General features: G+C 45.0%; 1 protein-coding gene and 1 long non-coding RNA gene across 2 annotated transcripts; one reads left to right on the top strand and one right to left on the bottom strand.

Annotated features, from left to right (window-relative positions):
* Positions 1 to 10,077: 10,077 nt before the first annotated feature.
* CXCR4 (C-X-C motif chemokine receptor 4) lies at positions 10,078 to 13,873 on the bottom strand. Its single transcript, XM_070423073.1, has 2 exons — positions 13,789 to 13,873; positions 10,078 to 11,657 (listed from the first exon to the last, which is right to left on the bottom strand). The coding sequence occupies exons 1-2, from the start codon at positions 13,831 to 13,833 to the stop codon at positions 10,611 to 10,613; spliced, it is 1,092 nt and encodes a 363-aa protein (XP_070279174.1). The 5' UTR covers positions 13,834 to 13,873; the 3' UTR covers positions 10,078 to 10,610.
* Positions 13,874 to 14,126: 253 nt separating this feature from the next.
* On the top strand, positions 14,127 to 15,755 carry LOC139015716 (uncharacterized). Its single transcript, XR_011472486.1, has 3 exons — positions 14,127 to 14,197; positions 14,607 to 14,764; positions 15,165 to 15,755. It is a non-coding gene; the product is annotated as an uncharacterized lncRNA (long non-coding RNA).
* The last annotated feature ends 9,584 nt before the right edge of the window (positions 15,756 to 25,339 follow it).

Raw genomic sequence — 25,339 nt, 5'->3', positions numbered from 1 at the left:
GATTGAATATATATCTTGAGAACCACTTTTTTCTGTTAATATTAAATAGGAGAGAATTTTAGGTAGAGGCTGTATTATTTTGGCAAGGCTGCCATAACAAAGTACTACAGACTGGTGGCTTACACAACAAAATTTCCTTTCTCACAGTTCTGGAGGCTGGAAGTCTGAGATCCAGGTGTCAGCAGTTTTGATTTTTTTCTGAGCTCCCTCTTCTTGGCTGGTGAATGTCCGTCCGTCTTCTCCCTGTGTCTTCACATGGTCTTCCTTCTGTGCGTGTCTGAGTCCTGATTTCCTCTTCTTAACAGGACACCAGTTATATTGGACTAGGGATCACCTTGGAGGCCTCATTTTTAACTTAATTACCTCTTAACGGACCCTATCTCCAAATACATTTACATTCTGAGAGTTAGAGCTTCAACTTATGAATTTTTGGGGGGCTCAATCTAGCTCATTGCAGAAGGGCTGTAACACTGTGACAATAAGCAACTCTTTGGCTTATAGTGTTTTAACGTGTGTTGGATGCTAATGGAAATAGAAATAAAACAATATGAAAAAATAAAAATTATAAGAATAAGGCAAATTATTAATACTCTTCCTCAAATGTCTAATTTATACCCAATGAGTAATATAAGCATATCTAAAAAACAGACAATGAAATATAAGATAAAATTCCTTGGTAATTCCTGGGTGGACTTGTAGTGCTCAACCAAGTAAGTCAGACATCATAAAAAAGAACAAGTCACAGCTGCTAGGTGACCATATGCTTGAAACTACCAACAGGTATCGCCTTACCAAGTGGATTGAAATACTAAATCAAAGCAGATAATACCTTTATCATTGAAACATATTTTTGAAGAGAATTTATATTCATAGTAGAACAATCTGTTTCCCAGAATAATAATAAAAATATTAAATTATTACTTATTAAAGTATTAATTTTATTTTAATCATAGGAGAATGTTATTTTTTTCTATCTAGTCCCTGTTGTCTGATTCCTGAGCCTCTCTCAAGTAATAAAAGGCTACTTGTGGTGGTGTCCTCTCCACATTGGTCTTTCCCGGCTGGCATTTCCTAACTCAGAGCCCGGCATTATATGACATGCTATCGCCACCATTGTTGTGTGCTGCTGTATTTTGGGGACTTATTAGAATGAAGGAAGTTCTTCCCCAACATGACATTTCCTTTCTAATACAATACAAAAATGGAGCATTTAGGGTAGACCACTTACACATTGTTCCCATTTCAGCCCCCACACTACTGCCGTCATGTATGAATGCCTGGCCCTCCCCGAGATTTCCTTTAAGGTTTTCTAGTATGTTTACTTTCCTGTGGGGTTTGAAAGACTTGACCTGTCTGGGAGAAGTCCTTTCCGAGGCCCCTGATCCCTATCACCTCTCCTGGGGCCCGAGCGGGCCGGCCTCTTCAAGTCGGTCCATGACTATGTGCTGATTTGAAACAGCTTCACTCACCATAAGCTCAGTCAGGCACACAGCCCTGAATCCCACTCTCTGACCTTGTGGAATTCTCTAGAACACCTCCTTGCGATTATGACCTGCAGTTCAGAATCTGGACTGTGTCAAGGCTCTACCTGGAATATAATGTTAAGATTTCCGCTACTAGTAAATTCTGCTTCTAGATTCTAAATACCTTGAGGGTGATATATTTGTCTGATTTAAAAATAAATATTGAACTGTTAAAAGATAAACTGAGGCATATTGAAAACGTTGTCTATTTGAGCAAAAATCGATAGCACCAAATTGAAAGTGGTTAGGAATACTCCTTGAGAGGAAAGGCTTACATAGAAAGATAACGAAACAGAGAAAGGAAATTATTTGATCGCCTAACCATGAAGGCCACTTGACTATTTGTGATTAGTTGTCCTTAGCATTTTGATTTCATAACCTTGAAGCATTTACAGGCGTAGAGTTTGCTTTGCTTACGTAAGCTGCTGGGGCATCAGAGTCACCTCTGTCCAATGACTCCTGGTTTAATTACGTTAACACTACAAATGCCCAGTTCAGTCCAACAATCGTTTATTTAGCACCCACTTGGACCCTGAGCTGATTTAAAAAGAAAAAGGAAAGGAAAAGACTCAGTTCCTTTCTTGGAGGGTTTATAGACTAGAAGGAGCTTGTATACTTTTTCCTCTCTGCTCTGCATCTTTTAAAATAAGCCAACTATCTTTCCATTATTCATTATAGTACATTTGGAAAATACAGAGAAATCAAAAGGGGGAAAAACAAGCGCTCTAAAAATCAGCCCCAAAGCCTATGACTTAGCTACTGCTAAAAACATGTTAATTTATATGCTTTACATGCATATATTTTTTAAAATATTTATAATCAGATAGTGTGCACAATTTTTTAAACTGCCTGTTTCATTTCATACATCATAAACATCTCCCAGGAGCCTTTGTTAAGCTCATTTAAGAAGCTAGATGCTATTCTACTCTGTTGATTCACCCTCGTTTCCTTAATCCATTTTGCTGCCTGATATATAGGCAATTTCCTGTCTTTTGTGGTTCTAAATGCAAAGCTTTGTGCACAAAACATTTTTAATATTTACGATGGTTTCCTGAAATTTGATGTCTGGAAGTGGTCTCTCTGTGCACAAAGGAGTGGGAGCAAAGCCTCCCGGGCATCGGTCAGTGGCTTGGGGAGGGCTGAGCATCTTGGGCCTGAGCAGGGTGCCCAGTGGAGCAGGATCAGTGTGTCCTTGCACCCGGTACATTGTCACCTGGAAAATGTTTGCTGGTTTGATAAGTGAGAAGCAGTGTGTTGTTGTTTTGATTTGTGATTATTTGGTTGCTAGTGAGGTTGAACGTTTCCTCATATTTTTGTTTATCAGTTTTGTTTCCTCTTTTATGCATTGGCACTTGGTGTTCTTTTCCATTTTATTTATTATTTCTCCCATGACTCTCTTCTTTTCCACTCCATACTGGTAGGATTTTGGCTCAGCCAGCAATTATTTTCAGGGCTACTTTAGCCATTTAATTTGTCTTCCTTTACTCTGGACCGTGGTGGCTGAGGAGTCATTTTTGTACTGTCATACAGAAGTAAGAGAAAACTCACTTTAAAACAGAAAGCACCTGGCATTTTCTTCAGCTTCTCCTCTAGTCTGCTCATCAAAGACAGAAGCTGGGCTTCTTGCCTTGGGAAGAATGTCCTATAAAGAATGAAGTTCACTCAGGGGCATCTGTAGTAAGAGACATCACAGTGGCAGCTCCCTGGAGATTAATTCTGACATCCCAGGAGGCAACTGAAGTCTAAAAGGGAAGAGCCGAATTATTCTCATTCCTCCAAAAGCTGGAGTGAGGTCCAAAAACCACTTCTGCACCATTGATTTTTCTTGGGCTTTTATGGCTCAGCTTGTGGCTGTAAAACACTATTCATCGCCTTGGATTAGGGCTTTTTCTTTTGTCCTAGTTACTGAGTGTCTGGGGAGTCGCTGCCAAAAGTTGTGACTGGTGATTATCACTTTGGAGGAACAAAGCGCAGGCCTGGGGAAGATTAGTCCGTGAGCCTCAGCAACTTCTATTGGGGACCTGTTGCCTTTCTAGCTACAGGGATGCCACCGTCACCGCGCTCCGGGAGATGAGAATGACAAAACGCAGTGGTAGATAAAAAAAGCAACTCTGGCCCTAGCCAGTTTGGCTCAGTGGATAGAGTGTTGGCCTGCAGACTGAAGGGTCCCGGGTTCGATTCCTGTCAAGGGCACATGCCTGGGTTGCGGGCTCAATCCCTAGTAGGGGGCGTGCAGGAGGCATCTGGTCAATGATGCTCTCTCATCATTGATGTTTCTATCTCTCTTTCCCTCGCCCTTTCTCTCTGAAATAAAAAATATATATTAAAAAAAAGGCAACTCTGTTATCCCAGACCATTCTTCCCCAAATGATACACCCAGCAAAGCAGTAGGATCTTGCCAACCAATACAGCCAGGACCAGCACACAGAACCACGTTAGGGTTCTACCTCGTTCTGTGAATGGTAAAATGCTGTATAAGAGGCAGGTGTCATATTTCTGCAAATAGGTCAAGGTCACTGGTTCACTGGGGTTCTTGGTGCCTTAAGCTTAAAGAGTAAACTCTTCTATATTTAGAGTTTCACTTGCTCCCATGTTTACTGCATTTCAGGGGTCAGCAAACTACAGTCTACAAATCAGATTTGACCTGCCACCTGTTTTTCATAGCCCAAGGAACAAAGAACAGTTTTCACATCTTTTTGTAATGGTTGAAAATATGAAAAGAAGAATAATATTTTGTGATCTGTAAAAATTATATGAGGTAATGATTTGATTTGATTTGATGAAAAAATAACCAGAGTATATAAGGTGGTACCATGTAGGCTAAAATTGAGGGGGTGGGTAAGGGCTGGGAGGAGGGGGACAAAAGGGGGGAAGATGGAAGATATTTGCAATACTACCAATAAAAATATATTTAAAAATTATATAAAATTCAAATTTCAGTGTCTATAAGTAAAGTTTTATTAGAACACAGCCATGCTCATTCATCTATGAATTGTCTCTGGGTGCTTTCCTGCTACAGTGTGGCAGATCTGAGTAGTTGTGACAGAAACTGTAGGATCCACTGAACCTAAAACACTTACTATCTGGTCCTTTATAGAAAAAGGACCTGGTCTAGACACCGAAATAAGATAGACATGGTTCTTGCATCTTAGAGCACATGTAACATTACTTTAAACATGGCCCTAGCAAGACTCACCCTTGATCCTGGCTTTTAAAACATTAAGTTCTAACCAACTGGGCTACATTTATATGATTTTAGCCTACATTGGTACTACCTTATGTACTCTCATTATTTTTTCATCAAATCAAATCAAATCAACTAATTAACTATGTTAGACTGCAAAGGTCTTCTGCATTTAAGATGTTAAACTAGTTGGGAAACAAAATTTATTTTAAAATAAAAAAAGAATAATGATAACGGCACGCACAGTAGCTGCTTTTAACTTTTCAGAAGACGTCTATCTGTGCTAGCCCACATGCTGCAGACTTCATGTGCTAAGTGTTTAGGACAGAATAGCTCACTTTGGACTGTTAGAGACTGAGTAGGTTTGTCAGAGGAAGGAGCCCCAGATATTGGTCTAGATTTCCTCCTTCAATCCCAGGGGCCTAACAAGTTGTTTCTTATGGACAAAAGGCCAAGAAACGGCCTTTAGGTCTCTTTCCCAAATCCAAAGTTTTGGCAGAATTTCTGTTTCTATCCTCATAAGCAGACAGTTCCCTTGGGCTGGTGAAATGGAGACCCAGCTCGGGCGCTTCTCACCAGCTTGTAAGGTGGGGATCTTCTCTCCACTAAGTGGGGAAGCAAGACTCAGGGGCATTAAACAACAGGAAAATTGGGTAGGCTGCTGGGAACTTTACGTTGTTAGATGTAAGGAAGTTGGAAAGTCTGAGAGTCATTTAGCTAACTTCCCAGCATTTTCTAGAACACCAAAGGGCTACATCTTCCACTATCCTGGGAACAATTTTCACACCTGCTAGACCTAGGGTGTTCAATAAATGATTCAATTAAAGAATGTTTGAAAGAATGAAGGAAGAAAGTCAACTCACACACAAACATTCATCAGAACGCTCAGAGCACGGGGTGCTCTCAGGAGTGGGAATGTATGAGTGTCTATTAATTTGCAAATTTGACACTTATTGAGCTCCTACTATGTGCCAGACACTGAAACACATTTTATTTTAACGGCTAATAGTGAAGATGTTTTTGAAATGTCAGTGTCTGCTTTGTCACTTTAAAAAGCACAGTTAGGCGACGATCCATTATTGAGCCTTCAAGAGCATGGAAGATTTTTTTTTTTTTACCTCCTGGTTATTCTGGCTAACATCATAGGAAATAATAAAGTTACTAGTTCTTAAGAAGGCAAACTCTGGTGTCAGACTGCCTGGGTTGGAATTCAGGCTTTACCACTCATTAAACATGTAACATTGGATACATTTTGCCTCAGTTTCCCCATCTGTATAGGGCTGCTGTGAAGATTACATAATTAAAGTACTTTGGCATGTAGGAAGCCCTCACTGTGAATGGTAACTATTTTTGTTATCATATAGGACCCTACCTAGGAAAGAGCAAATTTTGAATGGACTACAGGAGTGGGGAAAAGTAGGTTTACAGTTGTGAGCCCATGAAACACAGTTTATTCTTGTATTATTATTTATTTTGTATTTATTTTATTACTTATTATCATTACTGTATTATTAGCCTACTTTTGCCCACTCCTGTATATTGAGAACTTGAGGACATACCTTAGAACTTGATGGTTCTATTTTAATGCCATTTACAGTATGTCTAATGGAAAGAACATACCCCCTTTATTTGTAATTTAACTTCTTTGACTGTGTCCTCGCCTGAAAGTGGAGATAGCAATATTGGCTGATGGGGCTCTTGGGAGGATTATATGTATGAATACGCCTGGAATTTAGTGGGCTCTCAAAAAAACTACTTTTCTTCTAAGTCAAATATGAGGAAGTAATTCCCTTTAATTAAGAGTGTTGATGAGTTGGGTTCTAGTTAATTGAACTGTAATATGTAAATCAATTTAATCGTGGACCTGCTCTGCCAGATAAACACCCCGCACCTGGTATGGTTTGGTTGAGCACCTTTATTTGTTTGATTTTGAAAGTCTTTCCCTTTATGTAGCTTCTTAACATTGTGGATCTCTTAACTTAGGCTGTAAGCAGTTTGCATTTCAGTTGAAAGAAGGATTTTAAAAAGATTTTATAAAATTTTAATTGTTGAACTTAATAGGACTGATTTAAATTAATCCAAGTCAGTTGCAGACAATGGAACAATGGGCTGGTACCTCCTCACTCCTTGTTTATTTTTTAAATAAAAGGAAAAAATGGGAAGTGTTCCAAATTGAGTCACAGGCTGTGGTGAGGATTAAATGAGTAAACATCGTGGGCTGTAGGGAGCCAGATTTTGGGTGGGAACTAGAGGATCCTCAGCAGTCACCCTCAGCCATTAATTTCTCTTTGTGGGATATCTTCTTAGCATGGCCTGAGAGAAGAAAACAAACAGAAAGACATGTTCAGTATGACAAAGTAATGTTGAAATAAGGGTGGAAGAGAACTGTGTGAGTTGAGTAAGATCCGAGTAAGAATGCACTGAAACGAGGTTGAGTAAAGGAGGCTAAAGGGAGACTGTGGAACTTTGTCCAATAATAAGTTCATGGGATTATACTTTTTGGATGTATAATATTGTCTTATTTTGATAATTCCGTCACTCTATAGCCCTCACCTTGAAAAAGTGACCTCGATCATGAACACTGCTGCCACTTTGGGCCGGATAATTGTTGTGGGGGCCTGGCCTGCATATTCTGTAGGATTTTTAGCAGCCTTCCTGGCACCTACTCCACACCTGATACCACCCCTGGACCCCAATGATAACCCAGAATGTTTCCAGACCTTCCCAAATGTTCCCTGGGGATCAAAGTCAACCCCTCAGGTTGAAAAGCAGTTTTGAAAGGATCTCTTCAAACCACTTCATGGGCCCTGGAGGCTTCAGCATCCCTCTTAAACTCTGCTCATGAGAAGGTCATCCCTCTGGCTAACTTCTGCATCCCTCCAGGACTGACTGGCACCCAGTTGAAAACCTTAAAGCGCGCTAGGCGAATCCCTATGATGGCAGGCTGCAATGCCACATTCCTAAGGCTTGGGGAATGCTTATTTTTTTAGGTGATGTGAATTTTGTCTCCAGTGGTCCTTGCCCCTGCTAAGTGAGTAGTACATAGGAATAATGACAACTCAATTCTGTTTGTGGGTCCTTTATTTACTATCTGACAATAAACTAGGAGAAAGTCATGCTTAGTTGAGTTACTAAAATAAAGCCTGTAGGTTATCTTCTTAAAAGAGCATCCAAGAATTATTATTTTAATACAGGCATAACCACAAAAGGAGGCTGAGTATGCCACAGTTGGGGGAGGTGAATCGACAAGTGAACATTTAGGAAAACAAAGGTTTTTTGCAAGATAAAAACATTTACTTTCCTCTCCAGTTATGGGGTTAATGTTATTAACTTGAATGTCACATTTATGCCATTATTGGCAGCATGCATATAATTTAAATATTTTAGCTTCCATTATACAACTGGATCTACATTACTGACCTTCAAGGGTCCCATTCAGAAGGGATGAGGAATGGGAACAATCAGCCACTTCATGCAAGGGCTGGCCAGCAGACTGGGTTTCCCAGCTCCGCAGGACAACCAGGACACAGGGACCGCTTTGGAGCTGCTTGGAACATGGAAGGGTCTGGGCAGAGAATGATTGGAGGGGGGGATAGGGGGTGGGGCAGGGGCGGGGGTTGTTTTCAGGGCAGGGAGAGAACCAAGGCTTTTTCTCTTTTTGAAAAAGAGATATCATCCCACCTTTGTTCCAAGGGAGAATGAAATATCCATTAAGACTGGTCACACTGGGAATTTTGTTTCAGCTTGGTTCCTTTTGTTGTAACTCCAGGGCAGAGCAGAGGAATCTGGGGTGATGAGGTTTCGAGCCAAGATGTGAAAGAAAAAATTCCTTCCAAGGATTTCTTCTATTGTCTCCTCAAGAATAAATATTTATAGAGCAAGTTCAAGTGAAGGCTTTTACAATGGTCATGGCTTTAAGACTAAGCCTTTGAAAGAGTACATGAAAAACTATGCTTAAATGAAGGGTGATCCAATTAGGCTTCCCAGGGAAAACCAAGAAACCTCAAGATAATTTCCTATCTAAAATCTAATTATGTTCTCAAGTGGAATAGGAATACCACTCTGAACTATCCCAGATCCATAGACTGCAGCAAAGATGTGCAGCCAAATTGGATTCTATTTTAAGTAATTAAGTTATTTCCCTTCACAGGATCTATAATTTGCCTTCAACAAATGTGATTTGCCTCTGAAAGATAAAACATTGCATTTTTTCCCTCCAAAATGGATTTTCTGTGCCAGCAACAATGACAAAAAGTAGAGCAAATATTGCCTTAATTATATCTTGGTTATTATCTTTGAGTGCATGCCTCGAGTGCCCTGTTTGTATTCTAAATGAGATAGGTAAGGGTACTATAGTTTAGAAATTCTCTTTAAATGAGGACTGGAGCTGAAATTTACTCAAGAGCCTGGGGCTTGCACAATGATAGTGTAAATAGCTAAGGGTGATGTTACATAAGACTCCAAAGTCTTATGCAAAATATGAGCAATGGAGAGCTTGCTTCAGTTAACCTTTCTCTCGAGCTCTGAAAGCATCAGTTTAACTTTTATCTGCTTGGTTGAACCCTTCAGGTGCTAGGTGTTGCAATAGATTGTGTTGATATTTGCATAGAAGATATTGTAAGAGGAGTATTTTGGGCATGGTTAATTTTATGAAGAAAACATTCACTTTTGGCTTTATTTTCAATAACAGTTCAGTTGACTTATGACCAGGTGTTCTGGGTGATAATAGTGGGTAATGGTTAAGAGCAAGGGCTAGAATGATAAATGGAATTAGCTCTTGGTGTGTCCCCTTGAAAAGTGCAAGTTATGGAAAGTCTTTGAACCTTGGGTTCCCCTTGTCGGTGAGAAGGGAGTGATGCTATCTACATTGAGAGGACTGGATGAGAAGCTTATACAATAAGCACACAATGCCTGGCCTGGCACAGACCTGGACTACACAAGGAGTAGCAGTAGGAACATCTAACGTGTATTGCATACCTTTTCTCCTTTCTGCACACTTCTCCTTCAGAAAGATTCTTTCATAGGAATAGGTACTGACTGGACATTTCTAAATTTCTATGTTAACAGTGGTTGAGGCTTCAGATGTTGAAGTTATCTTACCTGTTTGAAATATTGGCTGTGCTACTTACCAAATGCCTTTGACTGAGTCACTTCGGCTTTCTGTGCTTTGGTTTCCTGCTCTATAATAGACAAGTAATAATATAATAGAACCAGAACCTATTGTAAGAGTTGTGTCTAGGATTAAGTAAAATATTATAACTAATATACCTAGGAGAGAACCTGGTGTGCCATCAATGTGTCTATTATTGTTATTTTTGACTTCTGCCAACTGAAGGAATGTCTCACCGGAAATCAGAACGTAACACTAAGTAAGTTTTTCATGTACTTTTATTAACAACTTAATACAAGACTGTACATAGTATGTGCTGAAATCAACCCACTCCTGAAAAATGAAAAACCAGCATTTCTACTTCAGGATTTGGCTCCAAGGGCCATCTTCTACAGCAAAAAAATCACATAGTGTAACCAAACAAGTTCAGAACAGGCAAAGAAACTGTTCCACCGGAATGGAGAGATTATTTATACACAAACAGCTGAGGGTCATTTCTAGCTTAAGTGACTCACTGCACATTCTGGAATGTTCAGTTCCCTTTTCTACAGTTCTACAGTCAGACATACAGCAAACTAAGAAATTGGCCACAGGTCCTGCCTAGACACTCATCAACATGAAACACAAAAATATTTATATAAATAAGTCAATTAAACCTCACAAAAACTACACACAAGAAAAAAATCCAACAGGTAATAAACACTGTACAGTACTGGTCAGTCTTTTATAGCTGGAAAAAATGTATAACTTTAAAAAAAAGTTCTTCCATGTATAAACGTCTTTTATATCAGTGTTAGCTGGAGTGAAAACTTGAAGACTCGGACTCAGTTGAAACAGAAGAATGTCCACCCCGCTTTCCCTTGGAGAGGATCTTGAGGCTGGACCCTCTGCTCACAGAGGTGAGTGCATGCTGGGCGGAGGATTTAAATTTGGCTCCAAGGAAGGCATAGAGGATGGGATTCAGGCAACAGTGGAAAAAGGCGAGGGCCTCGGTGATGGAAATCCACTTGTGCACAGTGTTCTCAAACTCACATCCTTGCTTGATGATTTCCAGGAGGATGAAGGAGTCGATGCTGAGCCCAATGTAGTAGGGTAGCCAGCAGGCAAAGAAAGTCAGGATGAGGATAACTGTGGTCTTGAGGGCCTTGCGCTTCTGGTAGCCCTTGGAGTGGGACAGCTTGGAGATGATAATGCAATAGCAGGACAGGATGACGATACCCGGCAGGACAAGGCCGACCATGATGTGCTGGAACTGGAACACCACCATCCACACGTCGTTGGGGTAGAAGCGGTCACATATATACCTGTCTTCCCCAACCCTGACGTTGGCAAAGATGAAATCGGGAATAGCCAACAGGAGAGCAGGTATCCAGACACCAACATAGACCACCTTTTCAGCTAACAGCTTCCGTGGCCTCTGACTGTTGGTGGCGTGGACGATGGCCAGGTAGCGGTCCAGGCTGATGAAGGCCAGGATGAGGACACTGCTGTACAGATTGACCGTGTAGATGACATGGACAGCCTTGCACAGGAACTTTCCAAAGTACCAGTTTGCCACAGCATCAACTGCCCAGAAGGGCAGGGTGAGGACGAAGAGGAGGTCTGCCACGGACAGGTGTAGTCTGTACTTGTCTGTCATGCTTCTCAGTTTCTTCTGGTAGCCCATGACCAGGATGACCAAGCCATTGCCCACTATGCCAGTCAAGAAGATGATGGAGTAGATCGTGGGCAGAAAGATCCGGTTGAAATGGGCATTTTCCTCTCGGAAGCAGGGTTCCTTTATGGAGTCATAGTCACCTGAACCCATGTCCTCCTCCGTGTAGTTATCTGATGGGTATATCTGCAAAAGAGGCAAGGGAATAGGCATTCAATGTCAAGTTCAGCAGATATTCCTCAACTTAAAAAAAAAATTTTTCTGCTATTTTAAAACAGCAATTTTTAAGATCCAACTCAGCCCAGCCTTCTTCAGTAAATTCTGCTCCTACTGAAGTACTTGGGAATATGAAGCACAAGAAAATTATTCCAGAATCCTAGAACCCTCCTCCCAAAGTCACTTCATTATATTCCCCTTTAGAAGAGCCAATTACAAAATTCTTGGTTTTGAACAAAAGGGCGCGGAGATTCAGAAGGTTTCAAAAGTCGCGTCTTTGCTAACTTCTGCTCCGCCCACTAGAGGTTAGAAAAAAACCTTCAGAGAAAAAACCAAAACAAAACAGAGGCCACTCCAGCGAGGTTGGGTTCTAGGAGCTGGGGTTAACTTTCTGAGTGAAGATTCGCCAGGAGGAAGGAGTGTGTGTGTGTGTGTGTGTGTGTGTGTGTGTGTATGTGAGAGAGAGAGAGAGACCCCAAAGACTGTAGACTTTATTCTAAAGCACAAAACTTTGCTTTCCCCACGTTTATCGCATGTCTAACCACAAACCATCGTGTATTTCAAGCAACATGTGTTAGGGAGGGAGAATGCAGCCTTAAAGCAAAGGCTGGGGGTGTCAGAAGTGAGTAACCCCTCTCGCCCCCCTCAGGTGAAGCTCCTGGGGGGCCTGCCTTTGCGAATCCACATTTATCTCTTGGCGCGTGGGAGGTAGGGAGGCAGCATTATCCCGGGAGGGGAAGGTCACGGGGACTGCACCCGTGGTACTCGCCCCAAGTTTCAGTTCCTCACCCTCCCGGGTCGCTTTCCACCCCACCACTGAGCCAGTTAATGGGGTCGGGGGTCTGCAGCTGGACGCCTCTGGGCGGAGAGCGCGCCAGGGGCCTGGTGATCCAGCTCCGAGGCCCCGGTGTTCTCTCCCCCGCCTGCCCTACCCCCCGCCCCAGCCTACCGCCCCCCACCCCCACCCCAGCCCCAGCTTCCCGCCTGCGGGCAGCGGCGCCTGGGGTCCCGCCCCGCCCCAGGCTCTATCCGACTGGGTGCAGGGGGAGAGATTGGGCGTCTCCGCGGCTAGCGCCTTTGAATTGCGCGCCGCTGGAGGGGTGGGGGGGGGGGGGGGGAAGTCTCCCCAGTAAGAGGTTTTTCAAAAGCCTTCAGGAAACCACCGACGGTTAAACAGCGCAACTGAGCTCAGTGAGAGCCAAACCGTCTTCCCACTTGCACCTGCCCGTCTGCGCCGCGGCGGCGGGCAGTCCAGGAGCCCTCCCAGACCGTCGCCCCACCCTCCCGCCTCCCTTGCGCCCACCTCGGGACGGGGTGCTGCTGCGCGGGGGCTGCTTGTAAGTACTCCTTCGACCTCTGCACTATCCCAAACTCCCGAACCCCCCGGCTCACTCACTCGCGGCGCTTCGGACCCCCCGAGGTCTCTTCCTCAATCCCAAGGCTCGAGCACGGCTCCCGGCCACCTCCCAGCTGCGGCCAACACTCAGACCCCCGCGGCGAGCGGCCCCGCGGGTCCGCCCGCCTTCCCCTCCCTCCGCTCACTACGCCGGGTGCAGGCACAGCTCCGCGGGGCCCCGCAGTTCAGAGAACACGCGCCCAACGTCAAGAGTGGTTCCCAGTGCCTTTGCCCGAAGTTAACCGGGGCGCAGTCTTCCTCCGGGAACTCAGTCCTGGGGCGCTGCCTTCCACCTCTAAATTCAAATCTCACGTAATTCGCACCAAAGAAAAACCCCGCTCCGCCAAGGAAGAGCCACTGAAGAGACTCCCGAGGCAATGCGGCGCACACCTTCTCTGCACTTGTGCACAGACGTCTTGTTTGCAAACAGCGTGCAATCCTCTGCGCGCCGCACGGCTCAAGGAGGAGACACGTGCAGCCACCAAAACAGTGGTTCCTGTCTTTTCTCCTTTGCTTACAGAGAAAAAGACTCCAATCCTATCCCTAACCCCCACGGAGCCATGCGCCCCAAACTCCTTCCCACGCCCCTTCTCCCGGACACCAGCCCTCCAATGTCCTGGACGCGTCTGCCCGCTCCGAGAGGGGCCGCGCTCTAAGTTCACATGTTTGAATAGTCCAGAAAAAACAGGCTGAAATTGGACTTACATGGAACCCGTCCATGGTAACCGCTTGCTCTACAGGAGCGCCCATAGCACCCAAGTTCTTGAGACCACTTTGCTATCTGCCGCCGCAGCCAACGGACTGAAGTTTCTGGCCAAAGCTGGACTTTTATAAACACACGCTCGCGGGCGGCGCATGCGCTTCAAGGGTGGGCGGGGCGGGGCCGAGAGGAGGAAGGCGGGGTAGGGGTGGGGGAAGAGGGGTAGCTAAGCCCAGGATGGGGCGAGGGGGGGGACGAGGAGTATGAATTCGGCCGGCCCCGTGGGGGTAAGCGTTGGAAGCCCCTGATCTGCTGCTGTTTGCTCGCTGCCACCTCGTGAGTCTCCGGTTGGAGAGGGCACCCCATCCCGGAGGCATCCCCCAACTTGGGAAGGCGGGATGGGCCTTCAGAGAGGTGGGAAGCGCGGGCGATCGACTTGTCCCTGTGTGGCTCATATATTTTTGTTCACGTGGATGAAATTCCAGACCAGGAATGCTCCAAATGGAGACACTGAGGCCCAGAGAGAAGTGACTGGCCACAGTTACCCACCAGTAGGCGGCAATGCTGGTAGTGGGTCCAGCATCTGACTCCATTCCCTCCTCTTACAGCAGATGCAGTCCATTCAGAAAATAAAATAAGCACAGATTATCTTTTCAGAGCACAACTGTTTATAACTAGACATCTACACTCGCAGCAACAGTACCGGGTCGGGTGTAGACAATCGGGAAACACTTTCAGAAAAAAGGATGGTTTGGCATAATTTTGGAGGGAGACTGTGACATGCATATGCTTTTTATAAGAGAAATAATACTTTTTGTAACAGGACGCAAGGCCCCCATGCGGAGGAAACAAGAAGCAGGTTCTCGGAGATGCAATGCCCGAGCTGGACGAGGATTCCTGGCTGGGCTGGAACTCAGATCTCCGGACTCCGCATCCAGCTTCTTCCACGGCTCTACCCAGAGGACCAGCGTTTAAAATTAGGTTGAGGAGCTGGGCAGGGTGGAGTGGGGGTCGGGGCTGGACGTGTGGGGGAGTCCCAGATGGGTTAGGGTTTGCAGTGGGCGCCTAGACAGTGCTTTCCAGCCTCGCACACCTCCCGCGGGCGGCGCGGAGTCTGGGTGTGGCGGGATGGGGGGGGGGGGGCGGGGGGCGAGGGGCCGGGGGCGGGGGGGGGCGGGGGGGGGCGGGGAGTGAGGGCGGGGCCGAGAAACAGCGCAGCTGCTGGAGCTGAGACCGCAGGAGTGAAAGCGGTGACCCGCCGAGGTGTGAGCGGCAGCTGGCAGCAGTGCCTGCTCTGCGATGCGGACCCCTCACCCAGGATGGCCCTAAGCAGAGGACGGGACCCTAAACGCCACCCCCCCCCCCCCCCGTTTTCTTCCAGATAAACCTTCTCAGTGTGAAGGTGTTCCAGAGACGGGGAACCTTTCCTCTACAGACCGCAATTTTCCTCTTTTCTCTGGGTCCCGCATGGAATGTTTGTGGGTGCAGGCCCTCCGCTACTGAAAGCTGATTTTGGGGTCAGTAGGTGGGACTCGCAGAAACAGCCAATTTAAGGCACAACAATGACATAAAAATCAATTATAATGTTACATTGTGCAGATTTTTTTTTTTTTTAAAAAAAACCACGTTAAAAAGCGCTTTTACTTGTATTAAGTCGTTAATAAAACGTCAGGATTTTCACAAACCAGGCAGGACAGTCATCCTATCCGTTGAAGGACCAGAATTTCAGACAGGGTCCATGACTTGCTTTTCATGACGCTTGGTAGTTGGTGGCAAATTCAAAGTTTTGACCCAGTATGTTGGGTGCACTGTACCTCCAACGCTTCTCTTCACTGTGGCTGAACTTTGAAATCCCCGCCCCTCACGCCCTCTCAGGGCCACACCCAGACTCTGCGCCCGCGGGAGGTGGTGCGAGGCTGGAAAGCACGGTCCTGGCGCCCACTGCAAACCCCTACCGGTCTGAATGCCCCACCCCGACCCCCACTCCTCCCTGCCCAGCTCTTCAACTTAATCTCAACGCTTGTCCTGCACAATAAATAGTTGATTGTAGGCAAAAGAAAGCTTCTTCCTTTATCAAAGGACTCCTTTAGATCCTTTTATGTTTTCATTTAAATTTTTTTTGAATTGATTTTTTTAAAGAGGAAGGGAGACGGAGAAAGAGAGAAACATGGGTATGAGAGCAGAACATCCATTCGCTGCCTTCTGCATGCTTCTGCATGGACCCTGACTAGTAATCAACAGGCAACCTTCTGGGGCAGGGAAGGATGCCCAATCAACTGAGTGAGCCACACCGGCCAGGGCCCTTTAGATCATTTTTAAAGGAAGCAGATAATTGAGAGGACAAGGAAATGCTATTTGATGACTATCAAATTAGGTAAAAAAGTTTTCAGAGATTTGATAAGATCAACTGTCTCTTCCTGTGGCTGGTGGGAATGTGGGTTTGGAATTCTCCCCGAGGAGCACTTTGTATTCAGCAGGAACCTTAGAACAGTATTTGCACCTATAGAAACTTATCCTAAGGAAATTGAATTTATGCCACAAAGGTATTCATGGAAGCATTACTTATAATAGTGAAATTTCTGAACAGCCCTAAATGTTCCCTGTCAGTGGAGTAGCTGAGAAGATTTTGGTACATCTATGTGGAATTCCATGTGGCTATTGAAAGGATGTTTGTGAAGAGGAATTTTTAATAACAGGGAGAAAGATTGTGAAACAGATGCAAAAAGCAGAAGTTAAAACTGTGCATATAGTGTGATCTGTTATGTTAAAATGTGTGTGAGGAAAAGATGGGGAGGAAAACCAAAGTGTTTATGGGAGTTTTCGTTGGGTGCAGAATTATCTTTGTTTTTTAATTTCTTCCTTGCATTTTTCTGTGCTTTCCAAATTTTCTATAGTAGACATAAAACATTTCCATGTTGAGAAAATGCCAATAAATAAGGTAAAAGGAAAATAGAATGCCTCCTTTTGCATACCTTTCTGCTTTCTAAAGTATTCCCTAGATAATGATGACATTTTCCACAACAGTTCTCTTTCCAAGGAATGGTCTTCCTTTATTTTCCCCTGGGCCAATCCTACCAAAACTTCTTTCTCAAATACTCCATGATGTTCTTGAAAACAAAACAAAACTCACACACTTACTGAGCGTTTGTAATGTGTAGCCAACATCATCCTCAACCACGCAACAAGGCATGTAACACCTCTACTTCCTGGGCTAGGAAACGGAGGTGCAGAGGTGATTAGGAACTCGGCTGTGATCACACAGTGAGGACCTGCACCCAGTCTACCTGCTTTCTCTGACTGCTGCGATTCACCCTCTGAAAGCTCCCTCCTCTGACAGGTCACTTGGCATTTACTCACATGCTACTTGGAGTGGCATCTCTGGTGATGTTATTATTATTATTATTATTTTTAATGAGTGTAGCCCTGGCTGGTGTGGCTCAATTAGTTGAGCGTCCTCCCATGCACCAGGAGGTTGTGGGTTGAATTCCCCAGTCAGGGCACGTGCCCCAGTTGTAGGCTAGATCCCCAGTAGGGGGCATACAGGAGGGAGCAAATTGATGTATCTCTGTGACATTGATGTTTCTCTCTCTCTCTCCCTCCCTCTCACTTCTTCTCTTTCTAAAATCAATAAATACATATAAGTTTTTTAAAAAAATGAATGTATGTCTTTTCTTCTCCTCCCCAAATATTGTAGGTTCCTTAAAGTGAATGCTCAGATATCCTATTTGCAGCTAGCCTGCTGATGAACAAATATCAGGCTCTCTAATCCTTTACTGAACCTTAATTTAATGAATTAATGACTTTCCTGTGTGGCTTTGGCAACAGGGCCTATAGGTTAGGGGCTGTCAGGCTTTGGCAGGGTCCCCAGGTTCTCACGCTGGCGTTAGCCCAGGGAATAACTAGCTTTGGCCATAGTTTGGAAGGGATGCTTCCAAATCCAGTGACACAGTGGCAAGCAATCTGCCACCTCCTGTTGCTCGCTCTGCAGCTGGTTGATTTGTGTGTGAATGTGCATGTGTATGACAGAAAGCTGTACTCTGTCCCCAAATAGGCTCAAAGCCAGTCGAGGAGAAAGCTTAGGGACAGACTTCCTCTTGATGGTAGATGGCAGGAGGCAGTGGCATTAAAGCCCTTCTGAACGTACCAAGTCTCTCTGTCCCTCCTCTGTCTCTTAAAAGGAAAATATCTATTTTTGTGTTTCTGAAAGGGGAAAAAACTTCCTTAATGGCAGTAGGGGATACTCAAAGGGACAAAATTAATGTATTCCCAAGTGATAAAAAAAGGAGGCTATTTCCCAAGTTCATATAATTCTAGCAAAAGGCTACAAATCTCAGAGAGACAATGCCATCGAATGTCAACTATTTCTAAGCTGGTATTAGGTGGGAGAAATGGTGCCTCGCCCCACTGTACCTGACTCACTCCTCCTCCCTCAATTCCTTCTGTCTCCAACACCAACAAGTAAAAATGACTGGAAAATAAACCAAAGCTTTCCGTTTTGCAGCTATAAGACCAATTTTGAAAAATAATTACTGTTTTTCTGGGTACCTAAATCTGCCATATCCTGAATTTCGCAAAGATCTGACTTTACTAAAATGAGATTATTAAAATTTCTTATACAGAGAGAAAGGCGAGGCTGGTAAACGCATACAGCCTATTTAGAGTTACCCTGGTAAGACATTTTAACAAGTCGGTCACTTAATTAACCATGCAATTATCGTTACTTGACTAATTCCCCTGCCAGGAGGATGCATTTCTCCCAGCGTTCTCTGTGCCCGTGTGGTTAGCATGGTGTTGGCTTTGCGGGTGTGACTTTGCAGATGTGATGAACAACAATAAACAGACTCAATATTATTGCTTCAGAAATGATGGTGTCAAGCTGGGAAGAGGGCATGACTTTAGGAAATAATTGAGTGAGCAAACTGTGTTCTCCCTGGAAAAGGCTTGTCATTGTTTTCCTTAAACTAGTAATTTATTGGCGGTGACCTCAGGCAGCTATATAACAAGAGGAAGTGCCCAGAGCCCCATGGACAGTCTGCTTTCTAAAGAGAACTATGCATCCCATGGCAGCATCAGGGTGTTTCCGGAAATGCAGTGATCTGATCATCCATGAGATTTTGCTGACATCATTCCACCCAGAGCTTTATATTAGCAGAAGGACAGAGGGGCAATTGTGTGTGTGTGCGTGTGTGTGTGTGTGTGTGTGTGTGTGGTAGGTAGGGACCCATCCATGCAGTGGTATTCTAGCATGAATAATTTTCTAAATCCAAAGCCATGATTTTGCCCTTTGAGCTACTTGTAGGTCTAAGGCACAAATGACAAACTCTAAAAACCTAAAGGTATTGTAAATGAACGAGGCGACAGGGAGTGGTGGGGACTGTGGAGAACTGGAAGGTGCACGCCCTTGTCTAAGGGAACAGTCAGTACTCTTGATAGCCCTATGTGAGAATTTGGGCCTGATCTTCCAATTTTTAAAGAGAAGCTGAAAGTCCTGATTTTTTCATGAGAAATTTCTCAAATTTAAAGTGTTGATTCAAAACAAACCAGCAAGCAAACAAGCCAACAAACAAAACTCTATAAGCTTCCAGTTTACACTGGCCTAAGGTGTTGGCACTAGGAACCAAAAGATAGATTGGGGAGTTGGGTGACTTGGAAGGAAGGAAGGGACAGATACAGATATCCACAAGGGCAGCAATGGAAATAGCCAGAACTGGCCTCAGAATACTTTGGGGTGGCCTCAGCACCAGAATTTGTTCATCACTCCAAGACTGAAATGAATCACTTTGGATTTCCTGAGTTGATCCTCTCTTGTGGCTCCCAACTGTACTCAGGCTAGTATTTGGGACCCTCAAGAGAATTAACTTCCCTGTGTCTCTATCTTCCCTCAACTCAGGCTCTCAGTCTTCTTGGCTACCTTGATGCATGAGTGCTGGGCTGTTATTTCTTTCAACTATTGTAGGACAACATTGTTGGGAGGAGGGACCTTCCTCCCTCATCTCTTTAAATGGGAAGACCCACAGTAGGAAGGAGGATCTCTAGCTGAACTGTGTGGCTGAGTGGATCAGAGCATGGGGCTTCAGAGCCAGCTCATATAGGTTCTTTTTTTTAAAAAATATATTTTATTGATATTTTACAGAGAGGAAGGGAGAGAGATAGAGAGTTAGAAACATCGATGAGAGAGAAACATCGATCAGCTGCCTCCTGCACATCCCCAACCCAGGTACATGCCCTTGACTGGAATCGAACCCGGGACCCTTCGGTCCACAGGCCGACGCTCTATCCACTGAGCCAAACCGGTTTCGGCTCATATAGGTTCTTGAGTGCTGACTGTACACATCTCTTCCAACTTTAGAATCTGGGGCACCACACTGGTTGCTTAAAATGGACCACGGTTGGAATATTCACACCAGGGGACCTGCAAATGCTATAAATCAGGGCTAATTTTTTTTTTTCTGAGAGCTGGTTTACTAGAACACAATTTACCAGTCTAGATCCTGGGCAAGTCTAGATCCTAAGTCTGCTTTGTGTTTGTGTGTGTGTGTGTGTGTGTGTGTGTGTGTGTGTGTGTGTGTGTTTAAGCTGTAATACCCAGATAATAATAGCATTTTACTTTGTGGATTGTTGGAAAGATTAAATAGGATAGTGCATGAAGTCTTTAGGGCAGCATGGGACACATAGTATGTGCTCAGTAAACATTACCTATTGTTAATACAGGCTCATACATATCTCAGCTGCTGAAATGTCTTTCTTGTCAGTGGAAGGCTTAGATTAAACAGGCAAATGGCTTTCTCCACTGTTACCCACAAAAGTGAGGTGAAGGGAAATGGGGCTTTGAATAAAGTGTGAAATCTTCTGATTGTGGGGCAGAAGAAAGACATATGTGATGGGGGAAGGAAATAAAAGTAATAAAGCGTCTCATATGTGCCTTGAAGGCCCCCCCCCGCCCCCCCCCCCCCCCCGCCCGTGTAGTTACAGAGACTCGGATTCAGGGTTGGAAGGGATCTTTGAACCCATTTGGTCTCTATTCCAAGGAGTGCCTTCTACAACCACACAGCAGGGTGGTCCCCTCCCTGAATACTCCCAGGGATGGGCAGACTGTTTCTCAGAAAAGGAGCCCATTCACTGCTGGGCCAACCTGATTACCAGACAGCCCTTTCCCTAGTCTCCCGCCTCCCCTATTTTCTATCTACTGGGTCTAGCTTAGCTACAGCTTAGCTGGATCAGATGCCAAGAGAGGAAGCCAATGACAGCAGCAGCCAAAACCATCCCCAAAAGCAAAACCTGCCCTTCCTGAGATGCTTATTTCTGCAGCCGCGGGGATGAGTCTACTGTGAGGCCTCTTTGTTCCATTTGCAAGTTTGACAGTGGAATCAGGCCAGGTTAGGATTTCTTTTCATAAAGAAAATTATCTCCAAACATGGAAGATTTGGGGATTAAGTGACTCAAAAGATTTAGTGCTGGATTTTTTTAAGGCCTCCCAAACCTTTCAGATGTACTCGCTGTGGGGAAAAAATGTGGGAAAGCAGCAATAAAATGTGAACACAGGCAATTAAATTAACACAGGCGAGGCTAACTCTATCTTTGCTTGGCATTACTTCAGGAGGAACCAGGTTAAAATGAAAACTTAAAAAATTATCTGGCCTGGGCAGTGTGAGTTGACCCATGAACCAAGAGGTCACCAGTTTGATTCCTGGTCAGGGCACATGCCCAGGTTGCAGGCTCCATCCCCAGTAGGGAGCATGCAGGAAGCAGCCAATCAATGATGTTTCCGTCTCATGGATGGTTCTATCTCTCTCTCCCTCTCCCTTCCTCTCTCCCTAAAAATCAATAAAAACATTAAAAAATTGTCTGAAGATCCATGCCTACTAGTAAATGCGTCTTTCTTAGCAGGTGCTGGTGGCTGCCTGGAGAAAACAGTGTTTCATCATCTAGCCTTCCCTCCAACCCCTTCCAGTCAAAAGCTCAGGGAATTCCCTGGAATCCCTGAAAATTGGGGGTGGCACGGTGTTGGAGTGTTTCCTTTTTAAAAAATATATTTGTATTGATTTTAGAAAGAGAGCAAGAGAGAGAGAGAAAGAGCGACATGAAAGAGAAACAGTGATCGGCTGCATCTGCTATGCACCCTGACCAGGGTATTGAACCCACAAGTTGGGTATGTGCCCTGACCTGGAAATGAACCAGCAACCTCTCAGTGCACGGGACAACACTCAACCAACTGAGCCACGGAGGTCAGGGCTGGAGTGGTTTCTTTTTAAACAAAGGATACAAAACTGTTTTCAGAGTCGCTTAAAAATAACCAGGCGGAGTGTTTTTCCACTATATTATCCCTGGGGTCAGTGTATTGTGGCCTCACCCCCTGGGCTGTTTTCCTTGAGGCCACTTGCTGAGCGCCACCCCTGTGCCCTGCTTGTCTTTGGGAGCCGAGGTAGGACAGCCCGAGGGAGCCGGCGTCAGTGTCCCCAGTCTGCCCCGTTGCCCCTTACGGTTCAGAACTCGGCTCCTGTGTGGATGGTTCCTTGCTTTTCGGGGTAGAGGAGAATGACCTCAGCAGAGAATGACTTTGAACAACTCAGAGCAACTTGAATGAATCCTTTCCACACCCAGGTCTGATTTGCACGTCTAGATTGCCCAGAGCTTTATCTCTGCTGTTGAACGGGAGGGCATTCTAGTCCCATCTTCAAGCTTCTCACCAAACTGATTGAAACGAGGCCCCTCGAGACTGAATCGGATTCTTGTTCTCTGCCCAGTAAATTTTCACTGTGGGTTAGGGTGCTGGAGGCTGTTCTATTTTTTTGAGGGAGATTTTTTGCTGACTGCATTTATGCCTCCCTACGTGGGGTGTGCTAAGGTTTTTGTCATAAATTGACAATTAGCCAGGATAAGATAAGAACCACAGCTCCCTCCTTTAACCAAAGCCCTCACCATCTTCCAACTCCTCTTTCTCTCTCTCTCTCTCTCTCTCTCTCTCTCTCTCTCTCTCTCTCTCGCACACACGCACACACACACACACACAGTCTGAGTCCTGTGCATCCCCTCCCCCGACTCCCCTGCGGTCGCATTTTGTTGTAAGTATAAAGAACTCTCCTCTTTTCTCCTGTGAACAAGGCAGGTGGGTTTTCACTCACAAGCCCTCCCTTTTCTGTGTTGCTGGGGACAGATGTGTGTACACATGTATCTGTGTTACTTCACTGGCCGGAGGCTGTGTCATGTGTCCTGAGACCCCTTCCAGAATGTCCGCAGAGGCTGAGGCAGCCACAGAGTCTAGGTGTACCTGTGGTGATGGACACCCCTTCAGGAGATGAAAATTGTGAAGTGCTAGAAGTAATTCCACTCATGTGCCAGGATACCGGCGTGTGGAGCGGCAGCTGGGTCCCAGAGGGGATGGGTCTCCCTAAGTGTGACTTGGCGCTAAGGGAGAAATGGAAGCGCGTGAGTGGGCACGGAATGAGATGCCAGCATGACTCAGGGAGCTTTGCAGACTCTGAATCGCCAGACAATTATCAGGGAATTCTATTAACCATTTACCTTGCAGGGTTGATAGGAAGACCATACAAAGTAATCCTAAAGGCTGCTTTGTAAACTGAAATAACGTTAATTAAAAGTTAACTATTACAGAGATACGATGTTCTAGTTAAATCGAGATGAAGTGTAGGATGAAGGCAAATTTCTACCCATTGTAGTTTCATAAATCACAGGGACCAAGTTTCACTGGAAGCCCCCAGCCCTGCGGTGAGGGGTGGGAGATAATGAGACGCTGGAGTCTGCCACGGGGATCACATCAAAGTTGGCATGAAGGCCTCTCATGGTGCAAGTAAGTTTCCTTGGATCTTCTCCCTGCAAATCTGGAACACACACTCACACCGCCCAGCGTCTGTCCCACAGCATTTAATTTAATTTTTTTCATTTCTCTTTGTGACCCATCTCTTCCTTTAGTGGATTCTCTTTCTGGTCTTTTTGGCCCCTTCTCAGTTCCTTCTCTTTTACTTCTGAGACCTCTTTCATTCCCTTTCTTCCTTCCTTCTTTCCGCAAACGAATTTTTTTAAAAATGTTTTCCAAGCTGGTTTGGCTCAGTGGTTGAGCATCCACCTACGAACTAGGATGCATAGGAAGTCATGGTTCAATTCCAGGTCAGGGCACATGCCTGGGTTGCGGGCTTGATCCCAGTGTGGGGTGTGCAAGAGGCAGCCGATCAGGGAGAGAGAGATAGAAGCATCAATGATGAGAGAGAATCATCTATTGGCTGCCTCCTGCACCCCTCCTGTAGGGATCCAGCCTGCAACCTGGGCATGTGCCCGGACCTGGAATCAAACCAGCGACCTTCTGGTTCATGGGTCGACACTCAATGACTGAGCCACACTGGCAGGGCTCCACAAACTATTTTGAGTGCCTATAATGTGCAGAGCCTGGTTAGGCACTGGGATAGGTGTAGATGAATAGCATACAGTCCTTGGTTTCAAGACACTTGAATCCATCATGGGAGATGATATAGGAACATAGGTAACTGTGATACAAGTTAGAGCAGGATGGACAGCGTAAGTGTGTAGAAACAAGGTCCATTAGGGAAGGGTGAAGCCTTTCACACAAGAGATGCATATGAAGAATAGGAAAGGTTTTGACTTGGAAAGAAATGCAAAGGAAGGAGGACATTCTGATGGAAATGAGGAAGCATGAACAAAAGGTTGGAACCAGGAACTGGGGTCAGCCAGTTCCATGGAGTATAGGTTGAGGTTCTGTCTGGAAAGGTGCACTGAAGCTAGAGCATAGGCAAGGCTAGGAGGTCTGGGCTTTATTCTCTAAAGTAACAGGAAACCGGGAAGATTTTGAGTTGGAGAATAATATGGTCAGAGCTATGCTTTAGAGCAGTGGTTCCCAACCTTCCTAATGCCGCGACCCTTTAATATAGTTCCTCATGTTGTGGTGACCCCCAACCATAAAATTATTTTCGTTGCTACTTCATAACTGTAATTTTGCTACTGTTATGAATCGTAATGTAAATATCTGATATGCAGGGTGTATTTAGGCGATCCCTGTGAAAGGGTCGTTCAATCCCCAAAGGATTGAACCGCTGCTTTAGAGTAATGAAGGTGTAAGTGGAGTGTAAAATGGGCTGGGAAGAGGAAGCTGAGGTGGAGAGAACAGACAGAAACCTATTTGGATATTTCATAAGGGTCTGGGCTAACTGGACAGTGGTGGGAACTGGAAGGAGGCTAATGGATAGCAGAGATCTTGGGGAACTAGCATCTGGTAACTCACTTATGTGGGGCTGAGGAAGGAGGAGGACGGGGGACTGGAATTCAGCTGGGTGTGATGAATAGAGAGAGGTGAGTGGGAGAAGCTATTTGAGAGGGGACATGATGCTTTTTAGAGAAAGTCTGAAGGCTTATCCTCTTATTTTTTAAAGTTTGGGTGTTGATTTCCCACCAACACCTGCATGTTTGACTTGTGGGCTTTTGTGTATCAAATGCGTCAAATGATATCCTGTTACTGATTTCACTGGGGTGACTTCATCTACTTGCACATCTTTAAAAGATAACCATCAGAGGTGGCAGACTTGGCAG

The sequence above is a fragment of the Myotis yumanensis genome, unplaced genomic scaffold (assembly GCF_028538775.1).
Source record: "Myotis yumanensis isolate MYYU_CA2020_CCGP unplaced genomic scaffold, mMyoYum1.0.hap1 SCAF_8, whole genome shotgun sequence".
Taxonomy (NCBI): Eukaryota; Metazoa; Chordata; class Mammalia; order Chiroptera; family Vespertilionidae; genus Myotis; species Myotis yumanensis.
The sequence above is the reverse complement of the archived record's forward strand: the minus strand, read 5'-3'. Positions and strand labels throughout refer to the sequence as shown.